This window comes from Scyliorhinus canicula, chromosome 7 (assembly GCF_902713615.1).
Source record: "Scyliorhinus canicula chromosome 7, sScyCan1.1, whole genome shotgun sequence".
Lineage (NCBI taxonomy): Eukaryota > Metazoa > Chordata > Chondrichthyes > Carcharhiniformes > Scyliorhinidae > Scyliorhinus > Scyliorhinus canicula.
In genome coordinates, this window is record NC_052152.1 from 187,752,606 (window position 1) to 187,773,894 (window position 21,289).

Here is a 21,289-nt window from a genome sequence, read left to right on the forward strand (position 1 = left end):
GAGGTTGAGGGGGCGACCTGATAGAGCTCGACAAAATTATAAGCGGCATGGACAGAGTGGTTAGTCAGATGCTTTTTCCCAGGTTGGAAAAGTCAATTCCTAGGGAACACAGGTATAAGATGCGAGGGGGAAAGTTTAGAGGAGATGTGCTACGGAAACCCACGTGTGCACTGCTGGAGAATCCCGCCGCTGGAGAATTCTAGCCATTTTCTTTATATTCACCAAAAAAGGAAGCGCATTAAAAATCTTGCATTAAAACAAATATATATATATTATAATATATATGTATTATATATATATATATATATATGGTTGTACCTCACTATCATTTTCGTTTGATTGTTCATAAGTAACAGGGTGGGGGTTGGGAAGACATTGGGGTACATTTTCCGGTTCCACGCGGCTCAGCATTCGCTGTGGGCGGGGCGGATAATTTGGTGGGCAATTGAAACGTCCGTGGACCTTGGGCAGAAATTACCGATCTAGTCTGACCTGGGACTGGAAATTCCTGCCCATAAACTCTCCGTTTGCGCTAGACTCCATTGAGAAAATTGCTGCAAATGAAAAGCTAAACATCAATAAGGATCTTGTAAAATTCCGTTCTTACCAAATAGGGTTGCAGCTTGTGAGGCACTCAGACTAAACTGGGATTCAAGGAACTTGGGCCCAAATGTAGACATGCCAGCTATCAGAGTAGCTTCGGTTGCTCCTGACAGACAGAGAAAGATGAAAGTTGGGTTCCTCAGCAATAGTAATGCTGACCTGCGGATAGACAGATTTGGTCAAAGCCCTTGGTTTTAAGATGCATAAAGAGTGCAAAAATCAATTCTCTCATTGTTTCTTCTTATCCTACACAATAAAGCAAAAGCAAAATAAATGGGAACCTATTAAAATTAAGATTTAATATATAATTTTTAATGCAGCAGTAAACACAGTGACTGAGGATTTATCCGTGGCTCCTTTCTATTTCTCATCTCCATGCTGCCCCTTTGCAGCGACATTTATCAGGTTCCACGTGTTCTGTTTGGTTGACAACACTTCCACTGCCTCTGTCATCTGGCATCCTTAGAAATATCGGGCTGAACTTTCCCACCTTAGCTTGTTTCTGGGCAACAGGATTTACAAACCCGATCGCCCGCATAAGTGGGACAACTGGTTCAAGCTTCAGGAGGCGTCCAATTATGAGGGTGTCAGGGACCACCGTCAATTTAGGGAGAGTGAGCAGGTGGGAGGGTGATTCAGTGCCACAGAATGCGAGGGCAGCTGGCACCCAATCACCATGTGTGCACAGTAAGGAAGGCTTGGAGATCCAAAGCAGCTGGAGGGTGGCTAACATCTGATGGGTTCAATATTATTCGAGGTATAAAAACTATCACTGCAATTTTGCTGCACACAAAAATATCTAACATCCAATCTACCCTTCTCATGCCATCCGCATCCCATTCCTTCCATACCCATCCTGCTCTTGCTATCGCGATCCCTCCCAGAGACAATGGGCTGGATTCGCCCATGCTGGCGTAAAAACGCTGTCGTTTCACTTTCAAGATTCCTCGGGAAAAGATGAGCCGATTAACTCATCTGCAGGGGGTGAGCAGGGACCCAGAGTGATTCACTCAGCTTTAGCTGCGGATACGGGCCCCCGCACTTCCGGTTTTGAGTCCGTGCATGCGCACGGCGGCAGCCTCCAGCGGCCGTGCCGAGTGCCATGGCAAACTCGGACTGCGGAGGCAGGTGAAGAATGTAGGCCTCCCCCAATCGGCTGCGCGCCCGAAGATCCAATCACCCCAATCTGTCCCCCGGCCGTCTATAAGGCGCCTCCCACCCCCGGCTGTCCGATCCCCCCCCGCCCCCGACCAGGGCGGAGTCCGCAGCCTTCACGTGAGCTTCCTCAACGGCAATAGGTGGTTAGAATCACGTTTTTGGGAACTCGGCCGGTCGGGAGCAGAGGACCGCTAGGCGGGCCTCTGTCCGTGGCCCCCCAGCCGCATGGAGTGATCATGCCGATTCTCGGGTCTGGGAAAATCGCCGGACCGGCGCCAGGCCCGATTTCAGTGTGAAATTAGATTCTCTGCCCCCCCCCCCCCCCCCCCCGCCAAACACGATTTCAGCATAGGGGTGCGGAGAATCCAACCCAATCTCTCCAACTGGGATAACTTTCTGCTGTCTTTTTCCTCACCACCAAAGCCAGTCCCCTCACCACCAATCTGCAGTTGCCACGTGCACCCACGTGCACAAGGCACTGGTAACACTGCAATGAAGTTGCTGTGAAACTCCTCTCATCACCACACTCTGGCACCTGTTCGCGTAAAATAAAGGGAGAATTTGGAATGTCCAATTCACCTAACAAGTACGATTTTTGGGGACTTGTGGGAGGAAACCCAAGCAGACACGGGGAGAATGTGCAGAATCCGCACAGATCGTGACCCAAGCTGGGAATCGCATCCGGGTCCCTGGCGCTGTGAAGCAACAGTACCACCCCTGTGCTACCCATTAGGAGCAGAAGTAGGAAAATCAGCCCTTTGAGTCAATCAGATCATGGTTGATTTCTTCCTGGTCTCAAATCCACATCCCTACCTGTTCCCCATATCCCTTTAATCGATTTTTAAAAAAACAGAAATATATCTATCCCCTTTCTGAAGCAATTTAATGATTCAGACTCCACTGCATTATGGGCCAAAAAGTTCCACAAATTCATCACCCTCAGCAAGAAGTAGTTCCTCCTCATCTCAGTTTTAAATCTACCACCTCTCAACCTGTAACTGTGACCTGTCATTCTAGATTGACCTACAAGTGGAAACATTTGGCCTATGCTTACTTTATCAGTTCCTTTTAGTATCGTACATACCTCGATCAAGTCCCCTCTCATCCTTCTATACTCCAAGCCCAAACTGTTTAATCTCTCCTCATACGTCAAACCTTTCATCCCCAGAATCATTCTGGTGAGCCTCCTCTGAATTGCCTCCAATGCCACCACATCCTTTCTCAAATAAGGAGACCAAAACTGGGCACAATACTCCAGATGTGGTCTCACCAACACCCTACTATTGCAACCACACATCTCTACTTTTACCATCCAGTCCTTTTTGCAATAAATGCTAACATTCCATTTGCCTTTCTTATTACATTTTGTACCTGCATACTGACTTTCTGCGATTCACAGTTCCCTCTGCCCAGATACATTTTGAATCTGCTTTCTAGTCAGATAATAATTTGCCTTTCTATTCTTTTGGCCAAAATGGATAACCTCACACTTATCTACATTGACCTCCAATTGCCGAATATTGGCCCATTCTCCTAGCCTATCTACATCCGTCTGTAAAATCTTGGGCTGGATTCACAGCAGCCCTGCGCCAAACGTGATTTTCCCGACCGATTTGGGCCCGGCGCGCCCCCGAGAATCGCTCGTCCACGAAATATGCCGCATTGCTAGGGAGCCATTGCCAGAGGCCTTCCAAGTGATACTCCGATCCCGACTGGCCGAGTTCCTGACAGATTGGAACTAATATGGTATGGCCTGTCGGTACTCTTGCGTGGTGGCTGTGGACTGAGTCCGCGGATGCCCCAATGGAGGGCGGGGGGATCAGGATCAAGCACCGAGGAGAGGGGTGGGCCTTATGGGCAGCTGGGGCAGCGATCGGGCCGGTCCAATGCAGTGGCATGCGGCTGATCTGGCGGGGACCTTGTTTTTTGATCTTAGTTGCGGTCTGAATCTGCTATTGCGCTCGGTGCAGTCACTGGAGACCGCCGCCGTGCGCATGCACAGACTCAGAACCGGAAGTGCGGGAGCCCGTATCTGCAGCCAAAGCTGCGAGAAGCTCCCTGGGTCCCTGTTAGCCCCTTGCAGGTGGGTGAATCGCTGTTTATGTTTTGAAGGAAACTGGGGAGTGAAACGTTAGCGTTTCTACGCCAGCTTGTGGACACAGTTACATTTTTGGATGATTCCAGCCCCTTATCTCATCTTCACCACCTATTTCCCACCTATTTTAGTACCTTCTGCAAATTTTGCTATGTTGCACTCCCTCCCTGCTTGCAGATCATTTATATGAATTGTGAACAGTTGAGGTCCGAGGACTGACCCCTGCGGCACCCTGCTAGTTACAGTTCTCCAGCCAGAGAAGGACCCATTTACCCTGACCCTCTGCTTTTTGCCAGTCAGCGCATCTTTAATTTTACAGTTTGACATTTCATTGCAGCTATCACCGAATAAAATCTGGCTGTTTAAAACTCAGAGAATTGCTTCAGAGACACTCCACAGAAAGTACTCACAGATGTTTGCTTCTGCCTCAAGTTATTACGTGTTTTGCTTTTGAAATATGGCAGGTGGAGTATTACCAGTGACCTCTAGCGATGTGCTGAGTGTCTAACTCGCAACAAATATTACCTCATCTTCCTCTGTCATCAGCAAACAAAACTTTTAGAAACATTGTAAATTATGAAGGAAGCTTATTAAAGATATAAGCCTAGATTGTCATCACCGTGGTTGGTAGTGGAGAAAATTCTGGGCTCAGCCTGGGAGGCCAGGCTGTTGAGTGCCGAGGTAGGGGGTGGGGCTGGGGGGGGGGTTGGTGTGGGCTGCAGCCGGGCCACTGGGAAAGTGGTCAGAGGCAGCCACAAGGGTTGCTGGGTTCAGCGGCATGTTTTTCAAACCCAGTGCCAAGGGACTTTGACTCAGTTATAATAAAAACACAAAGTCCTCCACACCCTCACTCCCCATGCGCCATCCATGCCGCCTCATACCACCCACCCCCACTCATCCCATATGGCCCATCACCCCTCCAATGCCAAACTGTGGCTCACCACCAACCCCCTATGGCCACTTATGCCCCCAATGTCAAGGTACGACAGTTACGTGCCCATAGATCTCTCTATGCTTGGTTGAGAGCCCAGAACATAGAACATACAGTGCAGAAGGAGGCCATTTGGCCCATCAAGTCTGCACCGACCCACATCAAGCCCTTACTTCCACCCTATCCCCGTAACCCAATAACCCCTCCTAACCTTTTTGGACACTACGGGCAATTTAGCATGTCCAATCCACCTAACCTGCACGCCTTTGGACTGTGGGAGGAAACCGGAGCACCCGGAGGAAACCCATGCACACACGGGGAGAACGTGCAAACTCCGCATAGACGGTGACCCAGCGGGGAATCGAACCTGGGGCCCTGGCGCTGTGAAGCCACAGTGCTAGCCACTTGTGCTACCGTGCTGCGGCCCATTATTCTTGCTGTGCCTAGGGCAATTGTTGCTTGATTGACATCTCTGGCCCTCTGATTGCTATCAGTTCCGTGATATTTATTTACACAGGTTCAGTGGTTTTAAGGGGTTGTGCTTTCTGTTATTGACATTTCAAAAGGTCTGGATGATTGACACTGTTATTGTGTTGTATTGAAATGACTTCTTTTAGCAGTTGAAAGTAATCAATGAATTAGTTTTTTTTCCCCACAAAGCTTTTCTTTTGCACATCCTAGGCTCCATTGATTCTGTACAACGTATGGTGGGGCAATTGTCATGGAAGTGCCATTGTTTGGCATTGGAGGAATGAGGGCCCGTAGGGGATGGGTGGGGACATTTTCTTTGCATAGGGGCATGGGGACGACCTTTTGAACTCATCTTAAAAGGGTTCACAATTCCTCTGAGGGGGTGAGAACCACAACTCTTTAAAAACCTGGCCCAACTCCATGAAAATTGCAGAGAAGCGGGAGATGCCCATCCCTACAATGGAGCTGGTCAGGGTGGGAGTCTCCTGCATGGCCTTTTAACAGGAATAAGCCCTTATCGCTTGAAGTCACTCGTGAAAATCAGACAGCTCGGGAATCGTAACCCACCCACTATTTAAAATTACTCCACTGTCATCCCGACTTGGTGAAAATCCAGCCCAGAGGCTTGGACTTTCATGGCTCTGTCAGAACAGAGATAGAAGAGGTTTAGAAATTGTGGGCAGGACCTGATTCCAGGATTCCGGCCCCATTTCCACTTTTCAATTTTCACCAATGCACAATAAGGGTGCAGATAACAAGCGCACACACACAACACTCCTGCCCTATCTGCCTCCATTGTCAGGTTAGGCATTTCATCCCCCTGAAAGCCTAATGGTGTTGGGTTGGCTTTTCCAGCAGATATGATTCATGATTCGTCAGAGGGGCCCTGGTCCAGAGTGGGGAATCAAAAGTTAAAAAGTGGTTTCTCAATGTCTGAGGCTAAGAGAGGAAATGCTTTTAAAAGATCGAGTTATTACAAGGTAATAAATAGGTCAGTCGAACAAAGGCAGTGACATTTCTACCGAAGGAGCCTTTAATCTTGACCAAATAAACACACAGCCATTTGAAAAATCACTTCCAAGAAATATCAAGTTACTACAAGGTTATAAAATGCCAATCAACAAAAGCTAGTGGTTCCCTTTACATCTGAATAAACAAATGCATGCTGGGCTGAATCCATTAGTAAATACTGGAGCTCAGCCAAGCATTCATAATGAAGCCATCCCATAAAACATATGTCTGACCATCTGTTCAGCTACCTTTGGAGGGAACATGGGGAAATGAGGGGCATGGGAAATAGTCTCAAGCTTGGTTGTCCCCAAGGTCAAATACCCTGCCTAGATACATTGGAGCAATTTTTAACTCTGTGTTAATGAATGGGTTTTGAGTGGAGAACTTTTATGTAAAACTGGAGATTTTAGTAATTTTTATTTACAGGACTTAAGTTGAAATCAATACAAGTGTAATCATGTCAACTCAGTTGGCCTAGGTATAACATAAGAACACATGTGCCTGTGTGGTGAATTGACCGCTGATGATTTCCCCTTATAGACAAAGCTGCCATCGTCCCAGATGACCAAAGGGCTGCTTTGCCCATTGAGGGGGAGAGCTGACTAGTGATGGTTTAACCTGAGGATCACCACACCTCAGGCGAGGGGCAAGGCTGAGAAGACGGGGGCCTTCATAAATAACCTCAGCCGGTACCGGAATTGAACCCACGCTGCTGGCCACGCTCTGCATCACAAACCAGCTGTCTAGCCAAGTGAGCTGAACCGCTCCCCAATATGAAAGTAAAGTCACCATAGTCCCAGATGACTCCTCACAAACTGCTCAAAACACACAGGAATCACTTAGTGAGTGACGTAGAACTTGTCGAGGTAGCAGGATCTTTGCAAATACTTTTTTTGTCCACAAGTATTGCTCTATACCGGCACACGGAGGTATGATAATTCTGCCTTGCACATTACCTCGGCAAATCTTTTAATGTTTTCCCAAATTCAGGCTCCAATGCTGTCTGCTGGCTTCCATCCTTCAGCTGGTGAGCTTCAGAGATTCGCATTTTCACATAACGTTGTGATCCTAATATGCAGAAAAGTTGTTTATCTGGGACATTATCAAGACCATATCTGTATGCAGTTACCCATCAGATACCAATTCTACATTTTATGGGCAGCTATGCTTAAGCAGACATTTTTAAAATATGTACATATATACATAAATATAGACATTTTATTGAAGAATATATTGGCTTTTACTTCACAACTACTTTGTCATGAACACAGAGAACAGATTAGGAATGAACAAACCCATGTTACGCAGAATCTAAGCATATACTTTCCCCCATTATTTTCAATAAACTCATTCTTTTCCTTGGCTCTCATTACCAGGAAGTATTGCATTGCAGTGATTTATTTAATCAGGTGACTATTTGTGATGAAGTTTGAAAATTATGTTACAGCACACGATTATAGAACAACTGATACCAAAAATGAAAAGTTGCCAGCAAAAATACTCTTTGGATTCAGAAACAAGAAAATAAATGTATACTGTTTCAGGCCCCCCACTCCATTCTAACACTGGCAAACGCAAGTAAGAGTTCCTGGGCAGGATTCTCCGAAATGGAGGCAGAGTGCACGCGCCATCGTGAACGACGGTGCAAAACAAGCGTGGCCACTACCGATTCTGGCCCCCAGCACGGCGCTGGAACGGTTCACGCCGTTCCAGCCTCCCTTCCCGGTGCCAACTGAGCACCACGCCAAACCGCACATGCGCAGTGGTGTCGCGCCAACCCGCGTATGCGTGGGGGACTTCCTCAACGCGCCGGCCCCAACGCAACATGGCCCGTTGGTTCAGGGGCCGGCCGCGTAACAAAATAGGGCCGGGGCTGGGGAGGCCGGCCAGCCGATCGGTGGGCCCTGATCGCGGGCCAGACCCCATCGGAGGCCCCCACCGGTGAAGGAGCCCCCCTCCCCCCCCAGGCCACTCCCTGACCCTGTGCGCAGAGTTCCCGCAGGCTGAAAGCAGGTGTGGATGCCGCCGGTGGGACTCTGCTGTTTCCGCGTGGCCGCTCGGCCCATCAAGGCTGTAGAATTGGCGGCCTGGCCGCGGATAGCAGTCCGCAAATGGCGCCGCACCAAACGTGACGGCGCAAATGGCGCCGATTCTCCACTCCTCCTCGCGTGCCGGCGTTGGGGCAGTGTGGCGCAGTTGCGGCGATTCTTCGGCCGGCGCGGGGCCCAACCTCTGAATGCATCCATGGGGTTTCTCACATCCAATGGGAGCACAGCTTCCAAAAGAGCACCCTACCTAGACCCAATCCCCCGCCCTATCCCCGTAACTGGAGGAAACCCACGCAGACACGGGGAGAAAGTGCAGACTCCGCACAGTCACCCGAGGTGGAAAATGAACCCGGGTCCCTGGCGCTTTGTGGCAGCAGTGCTAACCACTGTGCTACCGTGAGCACAGTGACCTGTCCACAGAGAAAACCACTGGGCACAATCTGCTGGATGCAATGCAGCGAGAAAATGGGTTGTCTCATGGGCTACTCAGCACCAGGGAGAGAATTATTAAGTCTTAAAATCTGAATGTTACAGTTTGATGGTTTATTATCAGCAGAACCCAAGCCATATTGTTGCTACTTCCCATCCACATTGTGTTTTGTTCTGCAAACTAAATATTTTACTTTCCCAATGGTTATGTCTGGTTGTATCTTACCGAAGAGCTGAGTACAGTGCCTTGCTATTCTGATGAAAGGTCATCGCCCTGAAACGTTAACTCTGTTTCTATCTCCACAGAAGCTGCCAGACCCGCTGAGCATTTCCAGCATTTTCCTGTTTTCCAACATCTGCAGTATTTTGCATTTGCTTTGATATTGAACTTGGATGCATTCACATGGCACAGGTTCAGCAATGGAACTACTGTGCATCACTTTCAAACAACGTAGCTTGGATGCCAAGGCCCAAATTGACTCCAGATTGATGCAGAGCGAGGCCTTCTTATCTCAGGAATCTCACCAAGACCCATTCCCCGTGACAGGTCCATCTTTCATGCTGGATGCAGGCTCCATATGCCCTGTAACTGCAGTGTCAGTGTGAATTCAGCTGTCTTAGCGCGTAGTGTGACTGCATCTTTTTAATGGAAGATTACACACAGCTAGTATATGACATGATTGGTATTGCTTTTTGAGGGGGTGATAGCCTCCTGCTGTGATACACTGGGGTAGGCATTAGCTTGATGAGAACTGTAAATTAAATCTTAAAATGAACCGCTGAAGGAAACTTGAAAGAAAAAGATTGCGGTTCTCAATCATTTCTGGAACTGTGGTTGTTCGAAATCCTTTGCATCTATTAGGTTGTGGGTCTGCCTTGAGAAAGCGGCATAATCATAAGCAATATAACTGCTCCTCTCCATTATAGTTCAATTTGGATCAAATAGAAAGCGCGGGATAGCAAAACATGTTGATCATTATACTGACTGAAACTCCGAGTGATTAAACACTTTATAAGAATATTTACTTCTCCCCATTTAGAATGACACAAATGAATTTGCTTTCCACAGGGGAAAAATGAAGCAAGATAACAAGATGGATGGTGCCTCTAGTTACTGTGCCGAGGAGTGGCAGGTGATAATTCAGATGCATAGGTATTGACATGGTGAGGCCCTGATCTCAGCTATTTCAGAAGCGGTAGCAAAGTTCTCTCAGCACAGCAAGATTAAAAACAGCTGTAAAATTGCGGCCCACTCCTGGGGATCTTTGAGCAGGTGAATCATGAGTAGCCTGGGGCAGAAGGCACAGGTTTCCTGTTGAATTATAGAGTGGGATTTAGTAAAAAGACATCAAAACAAATAGGATGATGAAGAAAATAACCGACAATGGAGTCAAGGGAGAGAGAGAGAGAGATAAATCTCACCATAAATGGCTTTAAATTGATTTTTTTTGTGTCGGTTCCTTTTAGTACTTGACAAAGCGATTAGGAAATCTGTATGAATCATTCGGAATTCATTCATTATCGAGTTTCTTTATGTTCAGCCCACTGTGGTGATGTGAGCAGCAGATGCAAACATTTCCAAGGCGGCGTAAATTGGTGTTGGCAACACAGATATGATGACACCCTGTGGTCTAAAAGTGCATAGCACAAAGGTTTTACCCCGATTCACATAAACTGGTCCAGACAATTAGATCAGCTTATACCAGGGGTGGGCAAACTTTTCCGTGCAAGGGCCACATTCAGAAATTCACAATTTTAAAGGGCCGCATAGTATATTAAGTAAAATAATTACTTCACCCGGTTATGATTCTGGGCGCCTCATATAGAACATAAAACAGTACAGCACAGAACAGGCCCTTCGGCCCTCGACGTTGTGCCGAGCAATGATCACCCTACTCAAGTCAACGTATCGACCCTATACCAGTAAGTAACCCAACAGCCCCCCCCCCCATTAACCTTAAAAAAAATAATAAAAATTAAAAAAAATTTTTTTTAATGACTTGGTGGGCCGCATAAAGACCTTTGGCGGGCCGCATGCGGCCCGCGGGTCGTAGTTTGTCCACCCCTGGCTTATACTATCCAGTTGCGTAAACAGGAAGCCCTGAAAATGTTCTGAAAAAGTTTGATTTGTGAGTGATGCAAATGTTGAAAAATACATGGCATTAGTTCCCCCCCCCCCCCCCCCCCCCCCCCCAGCCTCAGGAAAACAGCCCACCTGTAGCAAACAAACTACAAACCTCTAAACAGTTTAATAATTGCTTTGTGGGATTTAAATCCTGGACTAGGAATCATTGTCAATGTTTCTCTCCCTAGTGTCGGGTGCCAAAGACAACTGAAGTAGTCACACCAACTTAGGACAAACTGAGAAATAAAACCTTGCGGTTTGTCGTGATTATCTGTGTAACTTTCAGAGGAACATGGAAGCAGGTGGAGGTGATGGCGAGGGGAAACTCAACATTTTATTAAGGCTTTCTACATCTCCGTTACTTGCAACAGTACAAAGAAGTAGTTTATGGTGCGCGGGGTAGTCCACATTTTGCTTATTGCAGAAATTTTGCACTGCTACCCCAATGAACAGATTTTCATATTGAACATGGCAAAGGGTTGATGCCACCAGCCTGTTGTTTCTTCCAGAAGAAATCAGTTTGAAGAACCTGAAACTCAATCAGCAATTTAAACTGTCCAACTGGATAATAAAATGATTAAAGTGCGGCAGGCATAGTAACGCTGTGGTTAAGTGCGCCAGGGCACCTCGATCTAGAGGTATATTCCTGCTTCCAAAATAATTGTGGGGGGAATTCTTCCATCCCGCCCATGACTGGTTTGGCGGAGGGTGGGAGCGGAGAATGTAGCGGGAGCCAAATATTCGGAAACCCGCTGGGTAATATCGTGTAGCAATTATGCCAATGGCAAGTTAATGCTGGGTCAATCTTCACACTGGCTAGTAGCATAAACCCCATTCGCTTTCAGTTGCATCTCATGAATGTTTATTAATAGCTGTCCGCCAGACGTTCCAATCTTGCATCATGCCACTGTGAAATTACGTCGGTCTAAAACCCAATGGCTAATAAGTGGTGTGCACATGGCGGTCCTCAGCTGGGTAGAGACTTTGAGGGGAGTGCAACAATACTTTCTGCCAGAGTGCTGCACTGCTCCTGATGCACTGTTCAGCTCTCTGCTGGGGCAGACTGGCTCCTTCCCTCAATCCTCAGCCATGCTAGTTGCTGTGAGCGGCACCCTGCTGCTGGACGCTCCTGTGCCAGTATCTCGGATCACGACAGTGCCTGGGGTGGGGAGTACATGGATCTCCTCCCGAGTACTATACACCAGGGTCTATCTGGAAAAGACTGTGTCACAGGACTCATGCAGTTAATGCGACAAAGGTCCAAAGTTTGACCGGGGGGGAGGGGGGGGGTATGTGGAGTGAGAGGTGAGGTGTCTGGGGTGGGGGGACTTGGCCTGACAAAGACAAGAGGGTGGGCGCAATATGGAAGGAAGGCTGTGCGAGGAAGTGGGGGAAGGGAGCGAGCTCACAATGGCAGGCAGAGGGGCAAGGAGGTGGAAGTAGGAGACGAGCAATGGAAGGCCGAGGGAAGACTGACGGGAGGTCCATGTGGGGCAGGGGCTTCTTGCAGGTGATGGGCTCAGGGGAGGCAGGTTAAATTGAGGAACAGATTCCTTCTGGAGGCTGCTGGCCCTTTTCTCTGGGCTGCTGATGTCCTGCGAGGTCTGGTGGAGACAGGTGGGCTGGAGAGAGTGATATGAGCGGACTGGACTGGTGTTTAAATATGGCGCCATGGCCTTCGACCCGGCCACCTGATGAATCAGCAGCTGGCTCACTAGGTGACTCGGAGGGGAACTTGCCTGTGGACAATCAATGAGGTCCCAAGCGCAGAATCTGGCACGGCGGGTTCCCGCAATTCCAGCCAGCGGGAAAAGCGTCGCCAGAGTTGCCCACCACCCCTCTCAAAATGGGAGAATTCTGCCAACATGTCCTCTTGCTCATTGGAGTAGCACAAATATTGATGCTGGTCGACATGGAACTGCAGACTTAACTTTTCTTCCAATCATTTTAGACACCAGTTTGCATAAATCGTTCATCCGTTTAACCGACTTGAATTTTGCTTTTCGCACAAGAGATCAGGTGAATAACTGAAAAAGAAAATTATTTGCAAGAATCTGCTGACCTTGTTGTGGCTCACTGCACAGATGTGCCGATTATGCTGTGCCATGATTGTTTAACTTTTATCTGAAATTTCTCTCTCCATTATTTTAGCAGCTGTCTTACCCTATTAATTTTAAACTGGTTCACGTTTTCTCTATCACAGGGGAGACAAAACTTCAGACAAATATGCGTTCGTGGGTTAGTATCTCATAGCGTGATTCTGCCTCTGCCCCCCACATAAGTAGACAAATGGAATTTTTTTAAATCAAAAGACTTAAAAGTTCTGACTGAGCATCACAAGCAATGCCGAAACCCTTGTGTGCCAATGTGATCATGTGGAAAAACTATGCGGATCCTGGGAACAGGAACTGGGTCTGTGTCCAAAGGATTAACTTCAGATATTACGAAAGTAACAAGGCATCACGATACAAAGGGGAACTACTGCAGGCGCTGGAAATCTAAAATAAAAACAGAAAATGCTGGACCATTTCAGAACAGGTCATCGATCTGAAAATGTTAACTCTTCTTCGTTTCAACATGTCTCAGATGCTATAGAATCTTAGACTTGGGTAAAGCGGACTTGAACGGGATGAGGCACAGACAATCCAAGGTAAACTGGGAAAATCTGTTCATAGTCAAATGAATGAAGATCAGTGGGGAATATTTAAAGAAACATTCAACGAGATACAGAGCAAGTATATGCCCCTGAGAGGAAAAGGCTCTGCTCCACAAAAGAAAAACAGCCACAGACAAATAAAGAGGTTAAGGATAGCATAAAACTAAAAGAAAGGGCTTTCAAAAATGCTAGACAGAGCTGAGATCGGGCCGAATGGGATAGGCACAAGGACCAGTAAAGGTTCACAAAGCATCTTATAAGAGCTACTAAAGGGAATTATGAAAGGAAACCTGCAAGAGATATCAAAAGGAATAAAAAGAGATTTTATAGTTACATAAAGGGAAAACAGGAAGTGAGGAGCAATGCAGACCCATTAAAAGCTGAAAATGGAGGTATTGTCAGTGGTAATTGTACACACTATTCATTAATAACTTGGATGATGGCATAGAAAGTCATATATTCTAATTTGTGGATGATACAAAGTTAGGTGGCACTGTCGACAGCCTAGATGAAAGCACACAACTGGAAGGAGATATTGACAGACTAGGTCAGGGGTGGGCAAACTACGGCCCGCGGGCCGCATGCGGCCCGCCAAAGGTATTTCTGCGGCCCACCAAGTCATTAAAAAAAAAAAAAAAAATTTAAAAAAAAAAATTTTTTTTTTATTTTTTAAAATTTTTTTTTAAAGGTTAATGGGTGGGAGGGCTGTTGGGTTACTTACTGGTATAGGGTGGATACGTTGACTTGAGTAGGGTGATCATTGCTTGGCACAACGTCGAGGGCCGAAGGGCCTGTTCTGTGCTGTACTGTTCTATGTTCTATATGAGGCGCCCAGAATCATAACCGGGTGACGTAATTATTTTACTTAATATACTATGCGGCCCTTTGTGAATTGTGAATTTCTGAATGTGGCCCTTGCACGGAAAAGTTTGCCCACCCCTGGACTAGGTGAATGGGCAATATTGTGGCAGATAGAATTTAATGTAAGCAAGTGTGAGGTTTTCCATTTTGGCCCACAAAAGGATAGAACAGAGTACTTACTCAATGGAAAGAGGTTAGGTACAGTGGATGTCCAAAGAAACTTGGGGGTTCAGATGCATAGGTCCTTAAAATGCCAGGAACAAGTGCAGAAAATAATCAAAATGGCTAATGGAATGCTGGCCTTTATATGTAGAAGATTGGGAGTATAAAGACTCAGGGATTATGCTGCAGCTATACGAAACCCTGGTCAGACTCCACTTGGAGTATCACAGAATCACAACAGTGCAGAAGGAGGCTATGCATAATGCCTGCAGTAAAACGATTGCAGGGTCTGTTTCACACCGGGTGGTAGGATTCCCGTTTTATAATGAGACAGCTTGTTTGGGTGGGTTCAGCGGCTTCGCCTGAGTCCCGAGTTTCAGATTAGCAGCTCAGAGTTCAGGGACTGCTGTAAGTGCAGAAGCAGAGTTTGCATTTCAAACTTATCTTCATTTGGTGCCTTATTCCTCCTGCTGAGGACCATTTAGACCCTGACCATCACTCTAGGCTTTAAAACAGTCACAAAAATGAAGATTGACGTCTCTGCGGGAGACACAACTGCTAGTGAGGAGGAGTGTGAGGAGGAGAAGGCGAGTGAGAGGAAGGTGCAGGGTGCAGTGATGGTACATGAAGGGGCCACAGCTCCGCCAGACCCTGAGGGTGATGAAGGTGTCATACATCCTCAGGCATAGAAAGAGTTCTGCAGCCCCTCAAGTATATATCAAGGGACTAGTTTGGTTCTTTACCCCCCTCGCTCCAATGGCTCTGACATCTCTAGAGGGGAACACGAAACAACCAGGCAACTCCTCTATGCTAAGATGAGGAAAATCTGTTTATGTCGGAAAGGAATGCCACCTCTGCTCAAAGGCTAGGCACATCAGATATCATACAAATGCACACTTACCTTGGAGGCCTGCAAATTTCTCTTGTTCTAAAAAACTGTAGAACTCTGCTCAGTGCAGACATTTACTGGTCCCGTGCCCCTGTCCCGTGCCAGGTGGCCCTTAAATTAATGGCCGTGATCCCATTCTGATCACGACCAACGACATCCAAGGCTGGCAACCCGCTTTCCAACACTGGTTGGACAAGATTCTCACCACCGTAGGCCTGAAACCTGCCCTCTGCTCAGAGTTGGATCAATTTGCGCTTTTTGAAGTGCCTTTCAATGGTTGGTCTCGAATTTGGAGGGCCACTCACTTTTTGTTACAGGCCCTCCCCTAACCCCCATCCATGCCCATTAACTCTGTTACTCCCTCCACAGAAGCTACCCAACCTGCAATATTAAACATTTCTGTTTTTACAATAATTTATTCCTTCTGTCTATTACTTAGTTTCTCGATATTTAAACCAAGATGAAGCCAATCATACACAGAGCAGGATCAAATGTGGGAATAAATCAGATTGTAACACAGAATACTCAACTTAACAGAAGTATTTCTCTATTTTAAACTCTCTAGGATGCAATTTAAGGAAGAACATACAGAGTACCGTTGTGGGCGCGAATAGGGGTGTTTCTCGGAGCCTGCGATGCTAAGCAAGTCACCCCTATCAAGTAGGACGTGGGGGGCCTCCGAGAGGAACACTCCGTCAAGGCCGCACTCACCTCACTTGCTGCACTGATGAGCTCAGCTCGTCAGTGCAATGAGAGATCGGGGCGCCATTTTTAAATGCCGTGTCGATCTCACGACCCCTTCACCGTGGCCTCTGGTCTCCCCCACAACACCCCAACCTATCGATTAGGTGGTCCTCAAAACCCCTCTCACCTCACTTCATAAGGGCAGGGCACCGCCCCGGGCCCGAACCCCAACGCGGGCAACCTGGCACCTTGGCACTGTCAGCCTGGAACCCTGGTAGTGCCATGCTGGCAGTAATAAGGTTCCCCATATGCATTGGTGGTGCCAGGGTACCAGCCTGCGCGGAGCCCGACCACCTGGAGGCCTCCAATTGCCTGGTATAACCCCCAAGTACCTGTGACGAAGAGACCCAGGTCGTGACATCGCGCAAGATTTCGTCAGAACTCGCGAGGCGATCCAAGCGTCGCAAATCTCATGATTTAACGGTCTCAAATCGAGCGTGACGAGGCCGTTTGATTGCCCCCCTGGTCTCAGTCCCTAAGACAAGGCTTCTAATGGAGCTTACTGTAAATCCACCCTGCCGACCTAGCAGACGAAGTATTGAAGGACTAGGCAGTATTGAAACATGTGCAACATATTTGCTGGCTTCATAGAAACAATCTTGGACATCTTTGTGAGAGTAAATCAGTTCAAATAAAGGAAAAATTACTGTTGTAACAGAAGCACGGTTTCACATGTTCCAAGCAACACTTGATGGGTCTATTATTGAGGGATTTTTAAAAAATGGTTTATGGAATGTAGGCGTTGCTGGTAAGACCAGCATTTATTCCCATCCCTAATTACCCCCAAGAAAGTGGTGTTGAGTGCCTTCTAGAACTACTGCAGTCCCTGAGGCGTAGGTAGATCCACAGTGCTGTTAGGAACAGACTTCAGGATTTTAACCCAGTGACAGTGAAGGAACGCCAATACAGTTGCAAGTCAAGGCGACGTGTGGCTTGGAGGGGAACTTGCAGGTGGTGATGTTCACATGTGTTTGCTCCCCTTGTTCTTTTAAGGGGGTAGAGGATGAAACTTTGGAAGTTACTGGTGAACACACCCTGGCACGTTACCTTCCTAAATCTTGTAGATTGAACACACCTCTGTTGCTGTATGTCAGAGTGAAGGGAGTGTTGGATAACGGATGGGGTACTGATCGGACGGGCTGCTTTGCCTTGAATTGTGTTGAGCTTCTTAAGTGTTTTGGAGCTGCACTCATCATGACAAATGGAGTCTTTTCTGTCACACTCCTGACTTGGCCTTGCAGCTGGTGGACAGGCTTTTGAGCGGCAGGTGCCAGTGACACGCTGCAGAACTCCCAGCCTCTGATCTTCTTTTGTAATCATACTCTTTATTTGGCTGGTTCAGTTAAATTTCTAGTCAATGTTAACTCTCAGGATGTTGGTGAAATCTTGCAATCATCAGTACACACATATCTGTTTAATATTCTCCAACCAACTTACAAAAAAGAGAAGAAAAAAATCACCCCTCAACATCTTGCTTTTCCAAGTATGATAAGCACCTCAAAATTATCATGTATGATATTGGCCAGCGCTTAATGTACAAAACTACTTTGATACTTTAATGACAATTAACCTATTTAAAATTAAACAAACACAACAATTACAATAGCCACAAATTAGTTATGTGGAAATACATTCAGCTATAGCAAACTAACATTTTGTAGCATGAATTCTAGTCATGGATCCAGTACCTGGAAGTTGCCGAGGGTAACCGAGGATTGGGATAGATACGAGGAACGCAGCTGCTCCGGCTCCAAGGAATCCAATCCACCATGCTCCCACCCATAGGGGATTTTCAGGGGTGAGGTTAATCCTGCATTGACAAAGTTTCAAATCATTTACATAATGACTCAAACGAGAGAGGACATTTTCATGGCATATAAAATATTTATGAAAGTTGTAGACAGTTAGATCGAGCCTACGTTTAGAAAGGAAAGTAACCAGGTCATCAATGAATGCCTTTCAGAATTAACTGATAGCTTGATCCTTTTGACAATTGCGAATCACAGACATAATGTGCAGATACCAACTTGTACAGTGGAAGCTGGCGAAGTGAAATGTATTGCAGTAAATGCGGAATCAATTACCAAATTACTAATCATCTCTAACTTCAGCATTCCTTAACTTTTAGAAACCACACATGTTGGCGAAAAAGTTGAAGCCTCGAAAAATCCCTCCAAAAACGCCAAGTATAACCGAGAACTGCTCGTTTGGGCGATCACCATTTTGGAATGTCATCGCATCCAATGTAAACAGTGGGCGAGTATTAAACTCCTGCATATCTTTGCAGCATAGCCCGTATTGTCTGCTTCACCCCTTGCACCCTGTTATAAGGTACCAGTAAGTAAAATATCCATTGGTGGGGTGGCAAGTTAAGGCCGACACAAGCATTGCCTGTGGGGCTAAAAAGTGGGGGTCAGCATATGATGAGTACATATTGGCAAAGCATGATTATTGGGTTTGAAAAAATGGGGTTAACCTATACGCTGAATTTAGGGTAATGTCGTTCTCACCACTCATTGTAGAACTCTGGTAAAATGTACCTTTTGGGATTTTAGTGCTGTGAATTTTAGAAATAACAATACAGAATTAACTTAATTGACTTCGATGAGACTGGAAGGCCCCACCGGTGGCCAAACGCCAGCCTTCTCCGCCCATGGAAAACCCATCTAGGGATAGCTGGAAAATCCAGGCCAGTAGTACAATTGAGTTGTGTTTAAGGATGTTTATAAACCAAGTGGAATTTGTATCCTCAGGGTGAAGTAACATTGGTAATGGGCGTGAACCGCGGGGTCTTTCTCAGCCCTGCGAGCGCCAGGAAACACCCAGCTAAACCCAAGTAAAGGCAGAAGAGTTTTTGTTAAAGTTAGGGCATCATGATCAGCACAGACTTGGAGGGCCGAAGGGCATGATCCTGTGCTGTACTTTGCTTTGTCGTTTAAACGCTCTCGTTGGGGATTCTGTTTCATTTCCGTTAGGTTGCCCCAATAAGTCTGAAATACACATACGGCCATTCATTGGGTCAAGATTAATTTGGCCAAGATTAACTGAGTCAAGAGTAATTAGATCAAGACTAACTGAGTTAAGATTAATTGGGCTAAGATTGACGGCTGAAGCTATCCTAACTGTATCTGAGGGGAAAAAAAACTGCGAGTGTAAGAAAAGTGTTTGCTGATATAAATACTCGGTGTCCTTGCTGTAACTCGGAGACAGAAAATCTCATTGGCTTGGACACTTTCTGCCCTACACATACTGGTACAGTTTGATATTCTACACATTTCCTCAATCCCCACAACAAAGGCCAAGGTAGCGGAGCAATTGGACAAATACAAGTCAACCAAAGAGCGTTAGGGCAGCTCATGTATTCACTAATCTATCCCATTTTATTTTGAGGAGATCGCTAACATTGATGGCTGTAAGATGATGATTGGTGTCCATGCTGTCCATGGTGTCTGTCCAAGTTTACAGATGACTCTGTTAGGAGCAAATTGTGGAGATATGAACTGGAAGTGGTAAAGGATCAGAGACTGACTAAATCAGTGGGAAAAACTGATGGACGGAATTCAGCATGGAAAATAGTGTGGTCATCTAATTTGGACCCAAGAATGACAAATCAAAATATTTTCACAAAAAGCCAGAACACAAAAGGGAAGATATGCATAATTTATTTCACCATCCACCCACGCTCTTGTTTTTTTTGAGGAGGGCAGTGAGATTCAATTAAGCAAGTGGAAATTCATTTTCACAATAATGTTGTTCCTTAATTTTTTCATTCATGTGGTGCGAGTGCTGTTGGCAGGGCCAGCAATGATTTCCCATCACTAACTTCCCTTGAAGAGTTGGTGGTGAGTCACCTTTTTAGACTGCGGTCGTCAATGTGGTGAACGAACCCCCACAGTGAGCTCTGGGACGATGTAGGTCTGCAACATATTTCCAAGTCAAGGGTGTGGTGGAATATTCCTCATTTGCCTGGATGGTGTCAAGCAACTTTGTTTTTTTTTGTGGTTTGCACTCATCCAGGAACATGGCAGTATAATCCATATGAAGTCACAGAATGTCCAGCCCCCTCCCACCCCCCCCCCCCAACCCCCACCCCCCCCCCCCCCCCCCCCCCCCCACCCCCGCTTTTATAGCCACAGTATTTATCTGGCTGGCCCACATAAGTGTCTGGTCAATAGTGACCTCCTGGGAATTGATAGCAAGGGATTAGATGATGGTAATGCCATTCAATGTCAAGGATAGAAGGCTTTATTCTCTTTTTGGACGCGATTTAACAGAAAGAATTCTAAGTGTCAATTTGGGCGCGATAGGCTGGGTTTTTCCAGGCAGCCGTGTTGGCGAGATTGCAGCCCATTTTTAATGGCACTTAGTGCCGAAAATGAGCCCCCAAGAGCTTCACACCAGTATTGGCTCCCTCGCCATCTGACTCACAGGACTTGAGCCTCAGCAACTCCCCACTAACAAGGGGAGCTGCTTGTAAGCGCTCCCTCACATCTCACTCCCAGTCAGCACAGAAGCATGGCGCCATCCAGACCTGCAACCCGCTTTGGCGAAGCCAACCTGGCCAGGCTTCTGGACACCGTGGATTCGGGATGGGACATCTGTTCCCCCGAGGGGGTTGGAGGACCAGCAGCAGGGCTGCTAATGCTACCTGGGTGGCAGTAGAAACGGCGGTCAGTGTGACCAGAAGGACTGCCATACGATGCAGGAAGAAGACCAACGATCTCCGCCAACCTTCAAGAGTAAGTTAACACCGGCTCTCTGTCTGGCACTCACCAGACCTCCAACCACCCTCTCCTGACCCACCCCTCACCAAGTCAGCAGCTGGCACCTCGCACAACTTCCCCCACATCCGATAACTGCGCTTGTGCCCTAGCATACCCTGGCACACAACAGAACAACCCTTCCATGCCCAGGTGCTGTGCCCAGACATGCCACCCACCCACCATAGACCCCCCACCCCCTCCCCGATGCAGGAAGCACATGACTCACAATGCCCGCTCTCTGTCCCCACAGGAGAAGTTAGTCCATAATAGGTGTGAAAGAGCCCAGATGGGGGTGAAGTTCAGGACAACAGACTCCTCACCCACTTTGAGGAACGGGCCCTGG

General features: G+C 47.0%; 1 protein-coding gene across 10 annotated transcripts in view; it reads right to left on the bottom strand.

Annotated features, from left to right (window-relative positions):
- slco4a1 (solute carrier organic anion transporter family, member 4A1) overlaps window positions 1-21,289 on the bottom strand; it is a 210,971-nt gene that overhangs the window by 20,438 nt on the left and 169,244 nt on the right. For all 10 annotated transcript variants that reach the window (XM_038803500.1, XM_038803507.1, XM_038803505.1 and 7 more), the window contains 3 exons: window positions 17,872-17,993; window positions 7,226-7,337; window positions 608-762 (listed from right to left, as the gene is read on the bottom strand). In XM_038803500.1, the coding sequence (XP_038659428.1) occupies window positions 608-762; window positions 7,226-7,337; window positions 17,872-17,993 (389 nt within the window). The remainder of the gene's footprint in view (window positions 1-607; window positions 763-7,225; window positions 7,338-17,871; window positions 17,994-21,289) is intronic.